Source organism: Natator depressus, chromosome 9, assembly GCF_965152275.1.
Source record: "Natator depressus isolate rNatDep1 chromosome 9, rNatDep2.hap1, whole genome shotgun sequence".
Taxonomy (NCBI): Eukaryota; Metazoa; Chordata; order Testudines; family Cheloniidae; genus Natator; species Natator depressus.
In genome coordinates this window covers 37,640,827-37,661,550 of record NC_134242.1, presented here as the reverse complement: position 1 = coordinate 37,661,550, position 20,724 = coordinate 37,640,827, and the positions used below count along the sequence as shown (strand labels likewise).

General features: G+C 41.9%; 1 protein-coding gene across 1 annotated transcript in view; it reads right to left on the bottom strand.

Annotated features, from left to right (window-relative positions):
* The window catches only part of EPHA4 (EPH receptor A4), a 129,559-nt gene that overhangs the window by 7,918 nt on the left and 100,917 nt on the right, over positions 1–20,724 (bottom strand). Inside the window, exons 9-15 of the mRNA XM_074963948.1 lie at positions 14,209–14,267; positions 12,281–12,394; positions 11,881–12,066; positions 7,669–7,730; positions 6,948–7,157; positions 4,279–4,428; positions 1,431–1,624 (exon numbers count right to left, since the gene is read on the bottom strand). Of these exons, the coding sequence (XP_074820049.1) occupies positions 1,431–1,624; positions 4,279–4,428; positions 6,948–7,157; positions 7,669–7,730; positions 11,881–12,066; positions 12,281–12,394; positions 14,209–14,267 (975 nt within the window). The remainder of the gene's footprint in view (positions 1–1,430; positions 1,625–4,278; positions 4,429–6,947; positions 7,158–7,668; positions 7,731–11,880; positions 12,067–12,280; positions 12,395–14,208; positions 14,268–20,724) is intronic.

Below are 20,724 nucleotides of genomic sequence, written 5' to 3'. Positions count from 1 at the left end.
CACTACCATTTACAGTCTATTATCAGTCTCAATATATAAAGGCATACACATATATTTGTTTGGATTTCATGCTCCAAGGAAAAGAAGTCTACAAACGGGATTTGGATGTAGGTAGGGAGTAGGCACACACAACAGGCTGTAAACTATTGTAATAATAACTAAATGTAGTCAAAGACATGTTATCTATGAGTTGGAATCAAGTCAAGTTGAAGGAGATTAAACAGTTGTTATTATGACTCTCTCCTTCTTAAATTATTTAAACCACAGAGGTGGATACACACGCCAGGCTACAGCTGCAATTAGGGCAAGCTGGAGGAAGTGTGGTGATAGTGGCCTCAGAGGACTAATAACCTGTCTTTGGTAATGTAAATGGTAAGCAATAGTCACAGAGGGATCCACTAGTTTAAAAGTGAAAAACAGCTTTTTCCATTATGCTGGCCTGCCAGCGGCTGAATCAGGAACGGTCTGGCCTCTGTTATTGCTCCACTGATTCAGAGATACTCATTCCAGGGAGCACAGAGAATATATATCTTATTTCCTTTCTGTTCAGGGATTGGATCATGTTTAGGATTTTTTTCCTCCACCCTCATTCTCTGCTAATTTTCTTCTCCCTCCAGACCCTTCCACTTATTCATTTCAAGCGGACTTAATTTTGCTTTAAAAGCAGACAACAAACACTCTCAAATAAAGGTTTAGATCCTCAGCTGGTGTTAATTGGTGAAGTTCCACTGATTTCGAGAATTCCACTGGTTTGCACCACCTGAATATCTGGCCCAAAATTAAGATCTCTTTAACAGCTTTGAAATTTCCTTGCAACATAACACAGGATCCGTAGAGACATGAAACGTTGTCTTGCCACAAAATCAAATTCAAATTCACATAATAATTAATCCACGCCTTCACTGTGCCCACAAGGCTTTGGCTGTAATGCTGTAATGCTCATTTGCAAATCCTACCTAGGGTTTATAAAACTTGATGATGTACTTTTCCCTTTAGGAAACCAGGTCACTCCTGCTAATTACGTTGCACTGAAGCAGACCCCTTCAGGATCTTTTATTGAAAAAAAGAGAGACTCAGCATGTCTTGTTTTGTCAAGAAAACATCACTTGATTGCATCAGATATTTTCAAAGCCACCCTTAAATCTAGGTTATAAAAACGTTCGGAGCTGGTAGGATAAAGCAATTGCTTTCCTTATTCAGTTTCTGCTTTCACAGAGCCAGGAGCATCTGGGCCCCACAGTGTGGTCGGATGGAATGTTGGCGTAACCCCAGTGGGAAACAATCTTCCACTGGATAAAAAAGGGCTGTGCAGTCTAGCAAGCGCTGTGACGCACACCTTAATGTGAGTACCGAAGTTTAGGTGAGTTACAGCTTGCCTGTCACCTCTAATATATTCCCTCATAGATCACCATTAAGAAAGCACAGCTGACCTGGAGTTCTCGGTGCCTGTCCTCTTCAAGCTGTTGGGGTTGCGGATGAGTTTGTCCAGCATGTTGACAATCTGTCCAAATTTAGGCCTGTCGCCGCGTTCCTTCTGCCAGCAGTCCAGCATCAGCTGATGGAGAGCGATGGGGCAGTCCATTGGGGGTGGCAGGCGATACCCTTCCTCAATGGCTTTAATAACCTACCCACAGCACCATTAAACGCAGTTAAAAAACTTCACAGACTGTAGCTGTGTATAAACCATTCTAGGTTGATCCTAAGCATGGAAACAAACCCACAACAAAACGAAACAATGTGGAAAATAAAATTCAAACTCAAGCCATTGCTGAGGCCTACCTACTCTCACCATTTCCTTTTGAGAATTCAGAAATTAATTAAGGTTTAAAGCTAGTGAAGATAAGCGCATTTAGGAAACATCTATGGTGCAGGGAAGACAATCACATGCATTTCAAGTTCATGAGTGGGGATAAATATCACAAACATTTGCTGCATTAGGTATGGCTTCTGAAGCACACATGTCTTCAAAGATGCTGCTCATTGACGAGCCACACACCAAAATAACACAGACGAGGATCATTGAATTTCAGGAAAACAGTGGGGCCAGAGTTAAGCTGCTAGTCATCTTGGATAGGGGTGAGGAGGAGCAATGCCACAGCAGGAATTCTGCAGGAATTTCAGCCAGTTCTGAGGACAGCACCTCAGAGCTAGAGCTCCTCACCCTCTTTCTCAGGGTGCAGCCTGTGCTCCCCGTCCTCTTGAGCTAGCTTAGCTCCACTAGCAGTGCAATCTAGCACAGGGCCTGTTCTCTCTCTCTCTCCCCAGCTGTGGCTGGTTGATATGCAAGAGGGAGGGTAAGCCTCCTTCCATCCTCTTCCTCCTCTTGCACATCCCCAATCTGCCTACTGTGTCAGTTAAAGCATGCAACCTGATCCAAAGCCTGACTTTATGCAACTACCTCACACCCTCTGTACATATGGCTCATTACTATCCGGGGGCAGTCTGGCAATCTATGTGGTCATTCCCAGATCCTGTTCCTACTAGATGGTACTCACATCGCAACCCTTTCCCCTATCACAGCTGGAACTAATGGGCACCCTTGATGGCAGACTTAGCAGAGAACAAAGATCAATAGTCCATGAATCAATATTCCAGTAGACAGAATTATGCTGTTACCCCTAGAGCGGGTCTCTAGAACAGTGGCTAAGACACACTGCCTGACAGTCTGGAGATGCTTGCACTGCCTCTGATCATTCAGAGAATAAGGAGACCTAGTGTTGCCTGGGCAGTCAATCCAGTACTTTTCACAAACCACCCATCACCACTGCATTGTCTTTCCTTGCCTATGTAATTCTCTATGTATGATGTGAGCTGCACAACACTTCTTCCTTTAGGATCCACAGACAATACAACAGCTACCTCACCAGTTTTTGGATCTATCTTGACCCATCAGACAGGGGAGGCATCTGCAAACCCACTTCTGTATTGCTCTGAATGACCTATCATTGCTAATGAAAATACATTGTGTTTCCAAGGTGCATCTGGTGCTTTGTTTTCTTGTAAAGCCTTGATGACTTCCTGTTGATATAGGAGAGCAAGGCAGGGTGCCAGAGGAGACATCCACATCAGAAGGAAATGTAATTAAATTCCCTTTTTTAGATTAAATGCCATCCACACATAAATGCTCTTTGAAAATGTTCAGCTCCACATAAGAAAGTGGATGACTTGTAAAATGTTATTTAACTTCCCATCTTTGACTCCATGACCATATATTCCGGTTAACTTTTCCCCACTCCTTTATTTGCTTATAAAGCCCTTTGGGAAAGGGATTATGGCCAGCCCATGGCTCATTTTCACAGGAAATATTTGTTTTATTTAATAAAAATTCTATTAGCGCAGACCCTTATTAGTATTATTATTAAAGAACTCTTCTGAAATAGCAGCTATTGTGTGTACTCCCCCTTGGAACAGGATGAAGCAGTCCAGATGGTACTGTTAAAAGGGACTTGCATAATTTAAGAACAGTCATTTAGTGAAGCTGCTTTTTAATGTCCTCTTGGGGCAACTATTCCATTGTCAAGGGACGCTTTGAGTGATAATCACAGTTATACCTTGTATGTGTTGTTCTGAATATTGTAAAAGAAATAAAGTTATCTGAACAACAAATAGTAATAATTTCAAGTATACTAGGGTTTGGAAAATTAACTCTTAATGGGAAGCCCCATAAATTCAAGAGTTTTTTCTGAATAACCCTCAGTGAAGTGGAAGTTTAATATCAATATTCACATTGTCCTTCTCTTTTTAACATAATTATTTCTGAAATGTTTTAAATGAGAATTTATGAACATTTCAGCTCCACTCCTCACTCTTCTATCTATTTCCTTTAAAACTGTTTACAAGTCCTATTGACTTTTAATGGGACTTAAAAACTTGCTTAAGTGCTTTTCTGGGTAGGGATCCTTTTTTGGATCAGGGTCATTGTGTTTTCTGGAAGTCACCTAATCACGGGTTCCGAAGAGTGCCTCATGTAAGTCTACAGTTTAGTATAGCTCAACTTCATACAACACTTGCAATCGATGAACAAATAGATCAATTACAGGTCACTTGTAGATGCAGGATACCAGACTTGACGAAGTAAGGGTCTGATCCAAAATGGAAAATTTTATTTAAGGGCCTGATCTTGCAAAGAGACACACGTGGGTATAAGAGTCCATCCATGCTATTCCTTTTGCAAAATTTGGGCCTAACACATCACCACCACACTGGGATTGAGAGGAACGAAGAAAAAATTGAAACAAAGAGGAAGAAAAAATAAAACAACATCAGAAAGGAACTCACATCTTGATTGGACATATCCCAGTAAGGTCTCTCTCCATATGACATCACTTCCCACATTACAATGCCATAGCTCCACACATCACTAGCTGATGTAAATTTACGATAGGCAATTGCTTCTGGTGCAGTCCATCTGATGGGAATTTTGCCACCCTGTTAAAAACAGAAGAAGACCAAGGCTGGTAAGCTGCTGGACTGATGCTTCATGTGGATGTCACTGTGCTATGTCACTTGCTTCAAAACTGGAGACAGATGCCATCCATTTGTTCTCTTTAGTCACATGGATGCAAATAAGTAAATTGTTAAATGTATTTTTATCAGCCCACTGCCAGATTTCTGCTTAGGGCTACACTGAGCATGGGAAAAAGCCAAGAGTTTATAGGGCATATATTAGAGGATTAGTATACAAAACAAATAAGTACACTCTGTTAGTGCAAGGGTTTGACTATTTTCTTGCTTGCCCGTCTGACCTACTTGTCCCAGCTCCAACAAAATGGGCTTATAGACTTCTGTTGTTTTTTTTTCCAGAATAGCGAAATAAAGAGAAGATCAGCTAGGAAGCTGTATGAAATACTGTGCTTTGCCTTATGGATGATATCCCGTACATAACTCAGAAGTAGAGTAAATCAGCTTTCAGGCTGCTACAGTCAGTATAGGAACAGTTAAGTACAGTATCATGTAACAGGACCACTTCTGATACCAGCTAACATTGGGGAGAGCTTTTTTTATTGCATTTTTTGAAGTACGCACAAATAAAAAGGCTCGGGCACCTGAATTGGGCCATTGGGGTTAGCTAATGTTTTAAAAAGAACTCCATCCCGTTTATCTGATTTTGCCTCGAGTGATGCTGTGCCAGAGATTTCTCCTTTTGTTTATGCTAATGCACAAGGTGTTTTTAATTGAACTTTAAATTTCCTGCAGTCCCATCTGGGAACATTACTGAAAGTTGAACAAAGATGTTTTTTCTTCTTTGTTATAATTTATGTTGTTGAGTTTCTTTTTCTTTGCAGTTTCTGAAGACACTTTTTGTTCCTAACTCCTTGTCCTTTGTCTCTGTTTACCTGGCTGATAGCTTATTGCCCTTTGTGTGTCTGTCAAGTGTTTAGTATGGGGCTGTTCCAGACCCCATGGAAAGCAATGGGTCTTTCCACTGACTTCAAAGGGCTTTAGATAAGGCCCTATGTGAATGCATATATGCATTAGTATGTCTTTTTTGTTTGTGACTACATGCTTTAGGATGCTTTCACTTCAATAAGTTAGAATCCTGATGGGGAACAGAACAGACAATTATGTTAAGATAGGACAAGTGCTTTAAAAAAAAAAAAAAAAAGCACTTCACTGTATTATCTATGACCATGAAGCAAACTCCCTTCTTCTGTCAAACACAGATGTATGGACATGGCTTATGTGTGCTTGTTATTTTAAAAATTGTCAGTAAGCTCAACGTTTTTTTAAGCTGCTCGAGTACAGTGGAGCTCATCCAAATGTTCCTGGCACTTCATTACTGATACTAAAAGAAGACAATGTGCTGTAATGCAAATTACACTGATTCACTACAGTTTACTCTGAGAAAACAGAGTACTATATTTGCACTCACTAAATTCAAAGGGAGGCTTTTCAATAGTTTCTGTCTTGCCCTGGTATATTTGTCTATACTTTTATTTGCTTGAATACAGCTTTCCAGACCTCTGTTTCAGCCCCCCTCTCTCACCACGCTTATTAGTGGGGAATACCAGGGTTGGCCAGCGTTTAATACTACAATACTACATGAGTCTATCTTTCCCCATAATGAACTGTGAATTCATTAAAGGATGAGTATAGGGATTAAACCACAAAAATTGAGTACTGCAGACAATCTCTGCACTCAGGAGAACAGATGGAGAATGGCAGATATTTAAAAATGAAACAACAAGCAATTAAAAAAAGACTTTATAAAATCTCTAACTTTTTTCCTGGTGCATGTTAATTTCAAAGGTGTTGGGGAGGGGTAGTGTTGGTATCATTATATGCAGAATACTAAAACTAGGATAGCAAAATTAGTAGCACTATGTTGCTAAAATTCAAATCTACTCCCCACTTTTTCATATTTAAATATTAATTTGCATATTATTAGTAATGAACAGCAAATCTTCATCATGTCTTTGTAATTTATCAGGCATCTATAGCATAAACTGCTTAGGGGTTGGACATCTTGAGAAGTTCTTTAATCACAATTAGAACAGAATCCATTTTAGGGGCTGGAAGAGGCCGTCCAGATCATCAAGGTCCAGATTCTGCAAACACTTAAGCACACACCTATATAGGCACACGTGAGTAGTACCACTAAATTCAGTGGGACTATCCACATGCACAAAATTAAGCACTTGCATAAACATTTGCAGGAGTAGGACCCAAACCCCTAATTCCTGGTCTCAAGCTCCTGTCACCAACTCCTAGCACATTGAAGGCCCTAATGAAGACAATGAGTTGGCGCCTAACAGAGGTATATTGATGTAGCTGCGTTGAAACCAATGGATCTACAATGATTTACACTGGCAGAGATCCTGGCCCAATGTACACTTTTATATAATGAAACAGGTTTTCACGTGTGCCTGAGATTATTTAAAAAAACAAAACAAAAACAAAAAACCAAAACCACTTTGTAGGGAAGAAAAGGCCCTTTCCTGCCTTACCCTAGTAGTATAGGCTGCTTCAGGATCATCTTCCAGGACACGGGACATGCCAAAGTCAGACACCTTGCAGACCAAGTTGCTGTTGACTAGTATATTTCGGGCGGCTAGATCCCGATGCACATAGCTCATGTCAGACAGATACTTCATTCCAGAGCCAATGCCACGAAGCATTCCCACCAACTGGATTACTGTAAATCTGCCATCATTTTTCTGCAGATGGGGAAGGGGGGGAAAATCACATAGCATTAAGTTAAAAGCTACATTACTGCCACAGCTGAAGCTGGCAAAGAGCACACCTCTAGATCTTCATCTTGTTTGAAATGAAATGCAATGTTATTTCCTCACCCTCCTGACTAGTGTCTATAATTCACCAGTAAAGTACAAACCCAGAGGTTTTGTCATTGCTTCCTGTGATGTATGGAATATATCCAGTTTTAATGAATCTACAGCATTGCAAGGCTTTCAAAAATGGAATAAATCAAAACTGCTCCCTATTAAACATGGATTATTTAAGAGCCTACATTTCAAATGTTACATCTACTCTGTATCCCTCCACCAGCTACTGGCAGCAGTAGAAAAAGATATTAAAAAGCATTTCCCAAATACAAACATTCTTCGGTTTATATTCTCTATCCCTCCACCAACTAGAACAAGAATAAGGAATCAGAGAGTGTTTCCCTATGTAAAACCTCTTTGGGTTTATTATAAAGCAATCACCTACCCTGAGGAAGGCATCCAAGGAACCATTCTCCATGTACTCAGTTATGATCATTACCGGTTTACCTAGAGTTTGCAGAAAGAAAAACATAATTCCTTGATGAACACTGATGTTAATGAGATGAAAATGGGTTGCACAGGATTTTACTGCCAAGACACCTGTCTTGCACCATCTAATTTAATTTAAAAAGCGCCAAGCTTATGCCTCAGCTGTAGGGATCTGGAAAAGAAATATTATGGGACGAGAACATTGAAGGGTTCCATCTGGACGGTTAACCCTTTGGGTGACTGGTTGACAAGGTCTTTAACTAAAGTGGCCTCGAGTCTCCAGGGAACCTATGAATGGATAATTGCTCGCTAAAGAAGTAGAAGGGAGGGGGTACCAGATAGAGCTGTTCAAACTTGAAAAATCGTTAGGATAATTAAATTCTTTGCTAGAATATGCATTTTCTTTTAGAGGCAGACTCAGTGAGCACTTGGATCCTTTTTCTTCTTTGGAAAAATCAAAGCTTCAGGGGAGTGGAAAGCTGTCAGCAGCTAAAAGACATTCAGATGCAGCTTGAGATTTGAGCATGCAAAATAAAAACTCCTTTCCCAGAACCCCTCCTGACTTTCTCAGTCCGGAATCCTGTATGTCTTGCTATTTCTAAATGAGCCTTCTCCATTTCCCTCACAAAATAAACGATTCAGTGAATTGTGCCAAATATGGGGTCAGATGCAGTAGCAGCACTCACTCATCTTTCCATAGTGCAACAGGGAAAAGCTAACTTTAAGAAATGTAAAAAGAAATACTGGGTTACTGACATAGAATGGTGACTAGAAAAATGGCCTATCTCATAATAAATAATAATAATGAATAAATATGCACATATAAAACGCTTGACATACAAAGTTATATGGCCCTGATCCTGCAGGTGAGAAACCCCAATGATTTCAATGGACTAAGCATGCATCATGTTCAGACTCTGTGTTTGAAGGACTGAGGCCAATCTAATTACTCCTGTTTTAAAGATGCCCAATGATAGGCATAAAGAGATTAAGTGATTGCCAAGCCCAGCCCCGTGGGAGGCTGTGTGAATTCTACAAGGAGAACTGAAATCAGAGACTTGGGCGTGCTCAGCTCCTTGGAGGATCAGGCTCCACATAGTGGCAGTCACAAACAGAAACCAGGATTCCTACCTCTCTGCTCTAATCGTTAGACAGCACTGTTTCTTCCTTCAAAAAAAAAAAAAGAGAAATTCCTGTCCCTTAGAACATTTGCTTTTGAATTTATACTGAGAGGAACTGCTTCGAACAAGGGACTTTTATAGGGGAGAGAGGGTTCAACCAACCTGCGACCTAAACTGCAGATGCGTTCAATATAAAGATTGAGCTGAGCTGGCAAAAACGCTCAACTTTTCCTTGCTCCATTCACCATCAGTATCTGCTCAGAACAATCGACTATTAAAATTGCCCATCTGTGAAATATTTTAGTGCTGAAAAGTTCCCATAATTATTTCTACATCAGTGCATTTTTCACTCAACAGAATGCCTCCCCCTTGTAATTCTGCTAGAGGTGTGAAAAATCCATACCCCCGAGCACTGTAGCTAGGCTGACCTCCCCGCCATGTAAACTCTGCTAGGTGATGCAAGAATGCTTCCATCAATCTGGCTAACGGTGTTCCTACAGCATGGAAAAACCCCCTTCCTCTGATGCGTCTGCACTGTGGGGTTAAGCCAGCATAACTTCAGTGCCATAATTATGCCACTAAAGTCCCTGTTAACGTAGACACAGCCTTGTATTCCTGATTCTCCTACCATTTCAGCCAATGCCCAAAACTCTCATTGTCATGATCACATGCCACCTTTGCTCATGTAGATGAACATGTGTTTGAAATTGTAATCAGGCAGCAGGATACCTACTAATCTGATTTGCATGAACAAAGGTAAGCCTTGAGCAAAACAATTATGTGGGTGTGATCTTAAAAGCCGTGGCTGAATATTTGAATTCTTACATGAAAAGGCTGGGAGAAGATATCACTCCTCCTCCTTCTCCATACAGGAAAATTCACCTATCTGAACATTCATCAGTAAGAATGGAAACCACTCTAATCCAATCTGCATATTTCCCCATTTCATTTACCCTTTGCAACTGTGACCGGTCATTCGACAGAACAAATACATCTAAATGAGTTTTAATTAACCTCCCTCGATCAAAATACACTTTGTCAATTCAGAAGAAAGGGAGACTCTCTTTCAGTGCATTAACACATAATTCCATTACTCAGGCGCTGCTTGAGCAGTGGGGAAGTGGGAGAGGGTGAGAGAGGCTGGGGAGGGAGCAAGTAACCATCATCTAGTCAATTATGAAAGTACTTGACTAGCAGCCAATAATGCATTCGTACTTTCCTGCTTCCTCTCTTCCAACAGCCCCATCCACTCCACCTCCACAATTCATCTTGCATTTTAGTTTTCAGTTTATTAAATGTATTCATTTATCACAATGTTCAGAAAACCTACAAGAGGAATTGAGATGAATGTCTTCTTAAGTAGCCCTGTTTACCAAACAGCAACAGCTCTGAGCTGCCCGAGCTGGCTGGTAGCAGAAGCGCTGCTTCCTGGGAGCCAGATGACAGGATGCGCTGGGGTCGGCTCAGCCTACCACCTCCTCAGTGAAAATGTTAAATCATTTTAATTCAGTGAGAACTGCATTATGCAAATACCTCCAGTCATTTATAACTGTTTCAGCTGTCCTAGCTAAGGGGTTTTAGAGCCTCGGTGGGATTCCAATACAAAGATCCCCCTGTTGCTTCTCTTTTTTCCAGAAGTGCTATGAAAATCACAGTCTGTAGCAAACACACCACCACCTACTCAGAAACGACCCTCCCCCCCCTTTTTTTAAAGGGAACAGACCTGCAAAGGTATTTAATTATAATATTATGTTTTAATTAAAGTACTCAGAGACTTAGCAAGGCCTGGTAAGCCATAAGCAATAGCAGTCTGAATGACTTTTTTTTCCTTGTGGAATTTGTATTTAAAAGAAAACAATGATATTCTATACTAATTACATTTCCAATCACAGCAAAAATCATGCACATCAGAAGGGGGGAATTCAAGGATATAAAAGAGAGACTTTCAAAGGCACAAATGGGAGATTTAGGAATCCAGCTCCCATTTGACATTCCAGAGGGGATGGGTGTCCAACTGAAATCTTCCCTAAATGAAATATTCTTATTGTCACTGATTTTTTTCTACACTTTAGCTCATTTCTAATGTTAGTTCATTAAAAATTATGGGCTCTCCACTCTCACTTTAATCAGCCACTTTATTTCATTATCAAGAGATCTTTTTAATTAAACACCATGTATTCTCATTGCTGTGTGAAGGGTTGAATGCACAAGCCCCATTCACTCACAACAATGGATGCAGAGGGTTCGTTGTGGTACTACACTGCACTGAAAATGAACCCCTAAATCTAAAGTTTCCTCCACTTTTAGCACTCTGCAGCATGTTCTGCAGCTATGCTATGCATTGTATTTGGAGCACAGACATCTTAAACAGTAACCACTACACAGTCTCAGTGGTGCTTTATGAAGTCAGACCCACATGGGTCTTGCAGGTGTATTTCAGTTCTGGCTTAGAAACAGCATCTGTTGAGCTTTGTCATATTCTTATTGAGACAGAATTCAAGTGAATGCTAACAGGCTTTAAACAAAATGATCGACCAGGTGTTACTATAAATGGAAGCAAGGCTATCAAAGTCATAAATCAGAGACAGCATATACGCAAGTCTCATTCTAAAATAAAGACTATTTTATTTCAAAGATCTGCTTCTCACAGATATGCCTTGTACTTGAAAGCACACCGACACTGTAGTTTTGTTTTGATTTTTTTTTAAGTATTTAAAATACATTGCTTACCATCTGCCTTCACCTATCTTGTAACAAGCAGCTCAGTCTAGCAAAGGTTTGAAAGATGGCTGTTTGGCATACCAAAAAACCTGCAGTATTAATTCCTCCTAAAAAACCTTGCACAAGCTGCCTGGAGATAGGGTATCAGTTGAAACTATAAACCCATTTATAGCTGACAACAAGATTAATGACTTGTCCTGCACTGATTTCCTCCTATTAGCTATCAGTGGATCTGTGCCATCTGTCACTTAACAGGGGGAAAAATATGCAGATTTAATTTCTCAATGACTTCCAAATTGGCGTTGTCACAGAAATGACCTACTTACATTTGGTAACTACGCCTTCCAAATGTATGATGTTGGGATGGTCAAATTGTCCCATGATGCTGGCTTCACTTAAAAAGTCCCTCCTCTGTTTGTCAGTGTACCCAGCTTTCAGAGTCTTGATAGCAACACAGATCTCTCTCTTTCCTGGTACTTTGAGACGTCCACTGCACACTTCACCAAATTCACCTGCAGGAAAATGACCAAACAATCAGCCATGAACATGAAACACATGACTCTTTGTAGCCAAAATGTAATTGTCAATGCAGTTCTGAAAAGTCCTGTTTGTTTTAGGGAGTTGTTATACTAGCCACAGTTAGATCTCAAGGTACCTAAACACCAGTGAAAGCTATGCATTACAAAAACAGATGTACTGCACAAACACAGATGTCCTGAAACTTACCCACACCTATGACTTTTTCAATCTTTATACAGGAGGCATCGATTTCCTTGGCAAATTCCCGCACAGCTTGGTTTGGATCCTCATATGTAAAAGGATCCACATATGTTCTCACACCTGCAAGACAAAAATGCTTTATTTGATGTCACTGATCTACATGCTGCTGAGAACAGAACATACAAGGAGCGAATTCTTAATGGTATACAACAGCAAAGAAAGTGTCCAGTAAAGATTCACCATGTCAGCACTGACTGAATAAAGAAGAAAGGACTTAAGGAGATTCCACAATGTGATTTATTTTTAAATGCAAACATTTAATTTCCCATCTATTGAAACAGCATCAGGCTTTTGACAGTGAATGAACTCCATAAATCACTGATATTGGTAGCAGGCCAACTAGCTGGCTGCAGCCCTGTGACTTAGGCCTACACTACACAGTTAGGTCGATGCAAGGCAGCTTACATCAACCTAATTATGTCAGCGTACACACTACAGCCTTGTCCCGCCAATGTAAATGCCCTACTACGCCGACATAACATCACCTCCATGAGAGAGGTAGGGCTTCTGTCAGTGTAGTTAGGGCTGCACAGCGTCTGTTTAGATACTAAAAAAAACGAGGAGTCCTTGTGGCACCTTAGAGACTAACAAATTTATTTGGGCATAAGCTTTCGTGGGCTAAAACCCACTTCATCAGATGCATGCACTCGGTAAGGCAATGCCCATCTTTTCATATGCTGTGTATTTATACCTCCCTACTGTATGTTCCACTTCATGTATCTGATGAAGTGGGTTCTAGCCCACGAAAGCTTATGCCCAAATAAATTTGTTAGTCTCTAAGGTGCCACAAGGACTCCTCATTGTTTTTGCTGATACAGACGAACATGACTACCACTCTGAAACCTACCCTTGGCTCCCTGCTGGGTTGTGCCTGCCAGGCTGCTCCTCCCCCGCACACTCCTGGCAGAGTATGGGGAGCCAAGAAGCCCGGGCTGCTGCCCAGTGGGCAGCTGGGCTCCCGATGGGGAGCTGTGTGGAAGTGAGATCCCTGGCTCTCAACTCCCCACTCTGCCCCTCTTCAGTTGGTGGAAGCGCTCCTAGTAAGGAGGTGTACCACCGTTAGAGCGAGGGTAGTGAGGACATCAGCCACTGCAGTAATTACTGTGGTGGCTGTAGGTCAACTTAAATCTGTAGTGTGAACATGCCCTCAGTACGCATAACTTCCATTTTTGGGCCAGGGGAGTTCTGAGTTCAGACCCTAAGCTTGATCCTTCACTCAATAAAGCTAGAAACAACAGCATGTTCAGTCACTGAGACTATATCTACACTACAGCGCTGTACTGCTTGTGGTGGAGATGCTCTAAGCCGACGGGACAGAGCTCTCCCACGGAGTTAATACCTCCCGCCTCTCCAAGAGGTGGTAGCTATGTCAGCGGAGAAGCCAACATAGCACTGTCTAAACCGGCGCTTAGGTTGGTATAACTTATGTCGCTCAGAGGTGTTGATTATTCACACCCCTGAATGACGTAAGTTATACTGAAATAACCTGTAGTGTAGACAAGATCTGAGAAAGGAATGCATGCCTCACATTTCCTCTTAAGCACCTGCTCTGTCCCATCCTGAAGCATCCTTGACATATACTGGGCAGAAAAGCATGCCCATCATCTTCAGCCAGAAGTAAAGGTCACACAAACCTTTTGAGTGAGAGGGAATAAAAAAAATTTCCCCAAAAAACCTTTGGGATTTTTGAATAAAGCCTGCCATTCAAAGTTTCCCTGCTATTAGATGCTTTGTTTTGGCAGAGGAGGGCTGCAAACAAGGAAAACAGTGAAATAGTTATCTCAAGAGGAATGTCATTCTTTATTTTCTAAGCATAAGAACACAGACATGCTTTGTGAACCAGATCAAAAAAACCAAATACCACTGCCTTTTACCTTGATTCAAATGTTTCTCCTCATCTGCCTCTTGCTTAGCCTTACTGTACTTACTGCGTCTGTCAGGATGAAAAAGAGCATTACAATTCAAAATAAATCTCTTAATTTAGGAGATGAACTCAGAATCTTCTTGACCTGCCAAGACTTGAATTGCTCTACCTGCCAAGACCTATGTTCTGGGTTGGTCCTACAACAGTTGATGGCCTAATTTATAACCAACAGCAATGCAAGAAGCTGCATTCCTTACACAGCTCTAGGTGTTACTGTCGCCAACAAACATACCAAGGGAAACACAAAAACTCAAATTTACATATTTCCATTCAAGAAAAAGAAGGAAGTTTATTTTCCAGCTACTTTTCTTTAAAACACAGATCTTTGTAATTCTGAAGCCAAATTTTGAAAGGGGACCCAATTAGGCCTCCAGTTTTTTTTTAGTATAATTAAATGTAGATGCAAATGCTAACATGTAGATGTCTAACTGATTGATTTGCAAGCACAATTAGGCGGACATCTAAATACTAGCCTTTGTACCCACTTCTAATTGCACAAAATTAGAGGTAGAATTTAAAAAGCAAGCCCTTTCAGTCTACACATCTGTGAATATTAATATGATAGATGGTACAGCATATTAAGTTTACACATTATTATTTCTACACGTAAACACACAACCATTTATACTATTTATGGCTTTAATTTTAAAAAAGCATTCGAGTATAGCTTTAAGCATCAAAGTCTGTGTGGATTTGAGAGAAGTTAATACAGGAAACATCTCTGTTGTGAGGACTTTTCTACTGAAAGCTGCCAAGTTTGGATCTAAGGTTTGGTTTGGCCCATTATAAAGGGTGGGAGGGCAGTTGAAAAATACAGAGACAGATCAAAAGTCAAAGGAACCCAAAGCTGGGTGTTGTTGATGCCCAACAACTCCACTTGCTTGCTCCTGTATGGGCCTCCGAATCTCTGACCTCATGATACTGACCTCCTTTGTAAAGCACTCTGAGACCTACTACATCAAAACATAAGAACGGCCATACTGGATCAGACCAAAGGTCCATCTAGCCCAGTATCCGGTCTTCTGACAGTGGCCAGTGCCAGGTGCCCCAGAGGGAATGAACAGAACTGGTAATCATCAAGTGATCTATTCCCTGTCGCCCATTCCCAGCTTCTGGCAAACAGAGGCTAGGGACATCCTGGTCAATAGTCATTGATGGACCTATCCTCCATGAATTTATCTAGTTCTTTTTTGAACCCTGTTATAGTCTTGGCCTTCACATCATCCTCTGGCAAGGAGTTCCACAGGTTGACTGTGCGTTGTGTGAAAAAATACTTCCTTTTGTTTGTTTTAAACCTGCTGACTGTTAATTTCATTTGGTGACCCCTAGTTCTTGTGTTATGAGAGGAGTAAATAATACTTCCTTATTTACTTTCTCTACACCAGTAATGATTTTATAGACCTCTTTCATATCCCCCCTTCGTCGTCTCTTTTCCAAGCTGAAAAGTCCCAGTCTTATTAATCTCTCCTCATATGGCAGCCATTCCATACCCATAAGCATGTTTGTTGCCCTTTTCTGAACCTTTTCCCATTCCAATATATCTTGTTTGAGATGGGGCGACCACATCTGCACGCAGTATTCAAGATGTGAGCATACCATGGATTTATATAGGGCAATATATTTTCTGTTTTATTATCTCTCTTTTTCTTAATGATTCCCAAAATTCTGTTTGCTTTTTTGACTGCCACTGCACATTGAGTGGATGTTTTCAGAGAACTATCCACAATGACTCCAAGATCTCTTCCTTGCGTGGTAACAGTTACTGATGAAAAGTGCTACACAGAGCTAGGTACAGTATTGTTATATAGTATTGCTCAGGATCAAGTGCTGCTCCTACTGACATCCATGATGAAACTTCCAACAGTCCAGACTGGGTCTGGCTGGGCAACGAGATTGGGACGGGAAGCCACGGGGACTACAATCCAATAAGAAACATGTGTGGGGAGACTGGGACTGGCTAAGTAAGGAGACTGGGACTAGGAGCCCAGGGGCGGGAGGAGTGAGGAAATGAGTGAAATGGACCACCTGAGGAGGGGGGAAGAAGACTGGAGTGGCTAGACAACTAGTATGACAAGGAATTGAGGGGTCAGGGGAGACCGGAACTTGGACCTGGACCCTGGAGGGAGAAACTAGGACTATCTTGGCAAGGAGACTGGGATTGGAATGAGAAGCATTAGAAGTGGGGACTAGGACTAGGTAGGAGAGCAGAATGTGACTGGGTTGAGGAGACGGGGTGGCAAAAAGACAGGACAGGGGCAGGCTGAAGGAGATAGGGTAGTAGGGGCCATGTTTGGGGAGAACAGAAAGAAGGATCTGTGACTACCACAACACTCTCCCCTTCAGAGCCTGGAATGAACTCAGAATTTCTGAAGGCTGTCAGCAAACACCTGTGATATGCACTGACAAAGTACATCTCATCTCCTTTCGGTGTTTCTCCATGCAGAAGATGAGAAGCTATGTCTGCTTATCTGTTTCTCCAGTAGCTAAAGTGGCATTTCCTAACTTCTGAGTGCTACCTTTTGCAATCATAATGTTCTTCTAACACAGTTTGTAGCGTGCAATATACTAAATAATTTGCCAACAACAAAACACCAAACAGTCCCACACTGCCCTTGATCCAGGATTCACAGCTCCCTATAATGTCCTGGGAATTGTATTCATATGCCACGGACTGCACATGCCGCAAATGCCTCTGAACTTCGTTCTTTGCTAAGTTAATTAAAAACCAGTACTTTCAAATACAAGGAAACCATTAAAAAACCCTCTAAATCCAAATGCAGAGTTAAGCCATTTTCATTGCCTGTGGACGACTGTTGCAGTGAATCAAGGGACCAAATTCTGCTCTCATTTACTGGGGGGGGAGGGGAGGAAAGAGGGTTGCATAGGGTGAAAGTCAGCACAAAATGTCTATAAGTGTATAATAGGAACTGACCTTTAGCAGAGAGGAACATGTCAGCACTGCTATTGCTGTGCATGCATAGAACACTTTCAGTTAAGTAAATGATCACCATCAGCCTAACTTAGGAAAAAAAGTTATTCTGAATTTTATCTATGACCCCTCCAACCTAATTCAATTAATACTGACATGCAGAAGTGAGAAATGCAATAAAAATGTGTGTTACATGAAAGTGGCTTAAGTATTAAAATATCCTTTTCATCTTGTTTAAAAACTTCCCTCTAAGCCCTACACAAAAACTAGCCCAAAACACCCTAGGATGCATAACAGGTAAAAGGAAACACAGGAATTACTGTTCAAGCAATATAATTGTAGCTTATTAGCTTTTAATAATACCTTCCAAACTAACTACCTGCTTCCACTTCTATCTTTGTCACCTGTTGACCTTTTCTCCTTGGCTTGGGGCGGGACACTGCTGTCTACAATTGTCCCTGGGGGGAGGGGAGGGGGGGAACCCTGGAAGCTCATTATTCACTCATTGAGCCATAGGGAGGAAATCTGGACATGAACTGACATCCACAGAGAGCTCACCTGAATGACAGAAGGAAACCTTTGTCCCAAGTTTGAATTCCATAATTATAGGGATTTCAGGGGTGGTGATTAAATAGGGGCGGTGTTCAGGAAGAGAATACAGAAGCTTTCACAAACTGCAGGAGTCAGAGATGCGGGCAAGTCTACAGGTGGCACTTGGAGATAAAGAAGGGGTGGGGCTTTTTTCCCTATAGGCCTGCCCCACAAACAACAAAGGGGGGGATTAGCATGTATTGTGGTGAAGCAGCATGCACTCTGGGCTGCTCTCTCAGCCTCTGCATGGCTGCTGGCACCTTTACCATTTACAAACAAAAGGGGAGCTGAGGGTTAGAGCTGCTCTGATTAAAATACTGCCTGCCAGGAGAGCGCAAGGCTATGACTGAGATAGCCTGGTGTTCTAAGGCTCATTAGTAAAAGGTGGGCAACTCATTCAGCTAAATGCCCACCACCTGCCTCAGTGAGTGGGGGAATTTGATGGGGCCAGCAGTGAAGGAGGATAGTCGCTGAGGGACACCCGGTAGCTTCTCTCCCTGGGAGTCTCTGGCACCCACTGGCCAGTGGGGTGGCAGCATTCCCCAGCTCTCAAGATTTAACCTGGAGCGGGGGCCATGTGGAGCCTCTTTCGGCTCATTCCAGCAGTCCCACCCTACCTATCCTGAACTAGTAATGAGCATCTGGCCTGAAAGATGCTGCTAGTCTGGCTAATTGCCCATTTGAGGGGTCAGGAAGGATTTTTTTCTCCCATAGACCAAGTGGCAGAGGACCGGGGAGTTTTTCGCTTTCCTTGCTGTACTGTCAAGCCACAGTGGGTTAGTAGAAAAGCGCTTAGTACCTAGGTTGGGTTGTTAACTCGTCACAACCTGCGGCCCATTTTCCAGTGCAGATGAAAGGCTTAAATCAACAGTTCCCACAGTAAAACACCTGCAATTTGGTGATGGGCTTTGGGCTTAAGGGACAGGGTGAGACCTTGTGGCCCTCATGGTCCCCACCCTTCTGCACCCTCCCTCCCCCTTGTAGGGGTTGTGGGGGGAAAGGTGCTAGGACTCAGAGAGAGAGAGCAGAGTCCGGGGGTGTGGGGTAGGCTAAGGAGAGCCTACCCCAAGATACAGGTTATACGGTAAGGAGCCCTGTAATCCCTTCACTAGAACCAATTAAATGGCTGGTATAGAAGAGTGTGGGAGATGGGCGGGTAGTACTCCTTGCCTGTGCTAAAGTTTAATAAAAGCTGCAGCCTGCCACATAATTCCATGCCTCAATCTGTCTTCATTTTGCTGCTGTGTCTGCAACAAATTCAGAGAGTGGAAGGTAAACCAATCTACTACCCAAGAGACCTCTTTTCATTTATTAAAAAAAAAATAATTTAATTAGATAACCAAAAAAGGGTTCGTAAAAGCCATCTTTCTCCACTCAGCTCCCTTCTGAAAATAAAGCCTCATCCTCTTGCTCCAAATGTTCCCCAAAAGCTACATTTGAAATAGTCTGAATTTAGAGGTGTGCTTGTAGGAAGCTTTGTAGAAATGCTTAAGGTGCCATCTGTCCTTTGCTGTATGAATTTACATGACTTAATCTACGCAAGTTTAAACTAACCCTTAAGTGGATTAATCCTAATGTTAACAAACTCTCCCAGGAACAGAAGAGAACAACATATTCTCGGGCTGTCGGAGGTAGCAGACAGCACGGTCCTTTGGAAAGTTTCCGCTGTAAGATGATTTTTGAGCACTGATTTGACTTAATGCTAAATGATAATATTAAGCCCAGTTTCAAATGTGGGCACCCTAAATGGATATCCCTATCCCACATCTTGATACTGATATCAGTACAGCTGCACAGAATGGAGGTTTGTATAAGTGCAGACCTAAGTGCAGACCTGTTGGCACAACTAAGAGATTTAGTCCAGGTGTACACTAGAAAAGGTTTGCGGGTGTAGGTACGCTGGCAAAGCCTCCTGGTGCAGGTGGTTTGGTGAGCAAAATAAGCTATGCTGCCAAAAGTCCTTTTATGCTGGTATAACAATGTCTACTCTTGGGCTTCTGTTGGTATAGAAATGTTGCACAAATTCACCTCTCCTACCAATATGGCCATACTGGCAAAAGTTTCTAGTGCAGATCTGGCCTCAGGTGCCCCATTAAGGCATCCGCTTTTGAAAACTGGGCTTTGTTTATCAATAGCTACTCCCAACTACTGGAGCTAAATGGATGTAGGCATGTAGTGCTATGATAAACATCCTAAATGCACTGATATTCACAGAACATCCCAGGAAGGGGCCTCATGGTTTTTTACTGCCTTGGCATTTCATTTACTTTGTTATGTCTTTTCTCTTCCACAGCCTCTTTAAAACCTACTGAGGCAGAGCTGTGGGGCATCTTTGAACCCACTGCCACTTGACTAACTTATCTGCATTCCCACCAGCATTTAGGCCAGCCTTTGGTCCTGGCTACCAGCCTGCTCTTTATCTGTGTTTTGTCCAGTTTAAACACTTCTAGGCAGCGATAACTAAACAGACAGCCTGAGTGGGGAGAAGAACTGGCTGAGTATGCATCAGCATCAGCGAGTCTGTCAGCTACCAGGCTCCAGGCAGCCTTTCCTTTGACAGCTTTATGGCCGATACTAAAGAGAATCAATACTAGGGCAAGGGGTTGACATTTCATTTTCTAAAAAGTGATCCATTGAGGGCCAATCACCAAGCCGTGTTTATCAGCCTTGAGAAGTGACATTTTTTTTTATTGGGGGAGGTGGGGAAGGAATCATCTCAGAACAACTCGACAGGCTCAATTCTCCAAGGTGGCGACTCATAATTAGAAATCCAATGTATCCCGCTATCAATCTGGCCTTAAATAATAAAGTGATCAATAAAAGCAGAGAGGAGATTAAGTCATCAAGCCCTGGTGATGCTATTTTCTGTTGCAATGGCTTTTAATAAACCTGTCTCTCTGCATTACATTTTCATATATTCTTTTCCTCTTTTTTCCTGCCAGCACG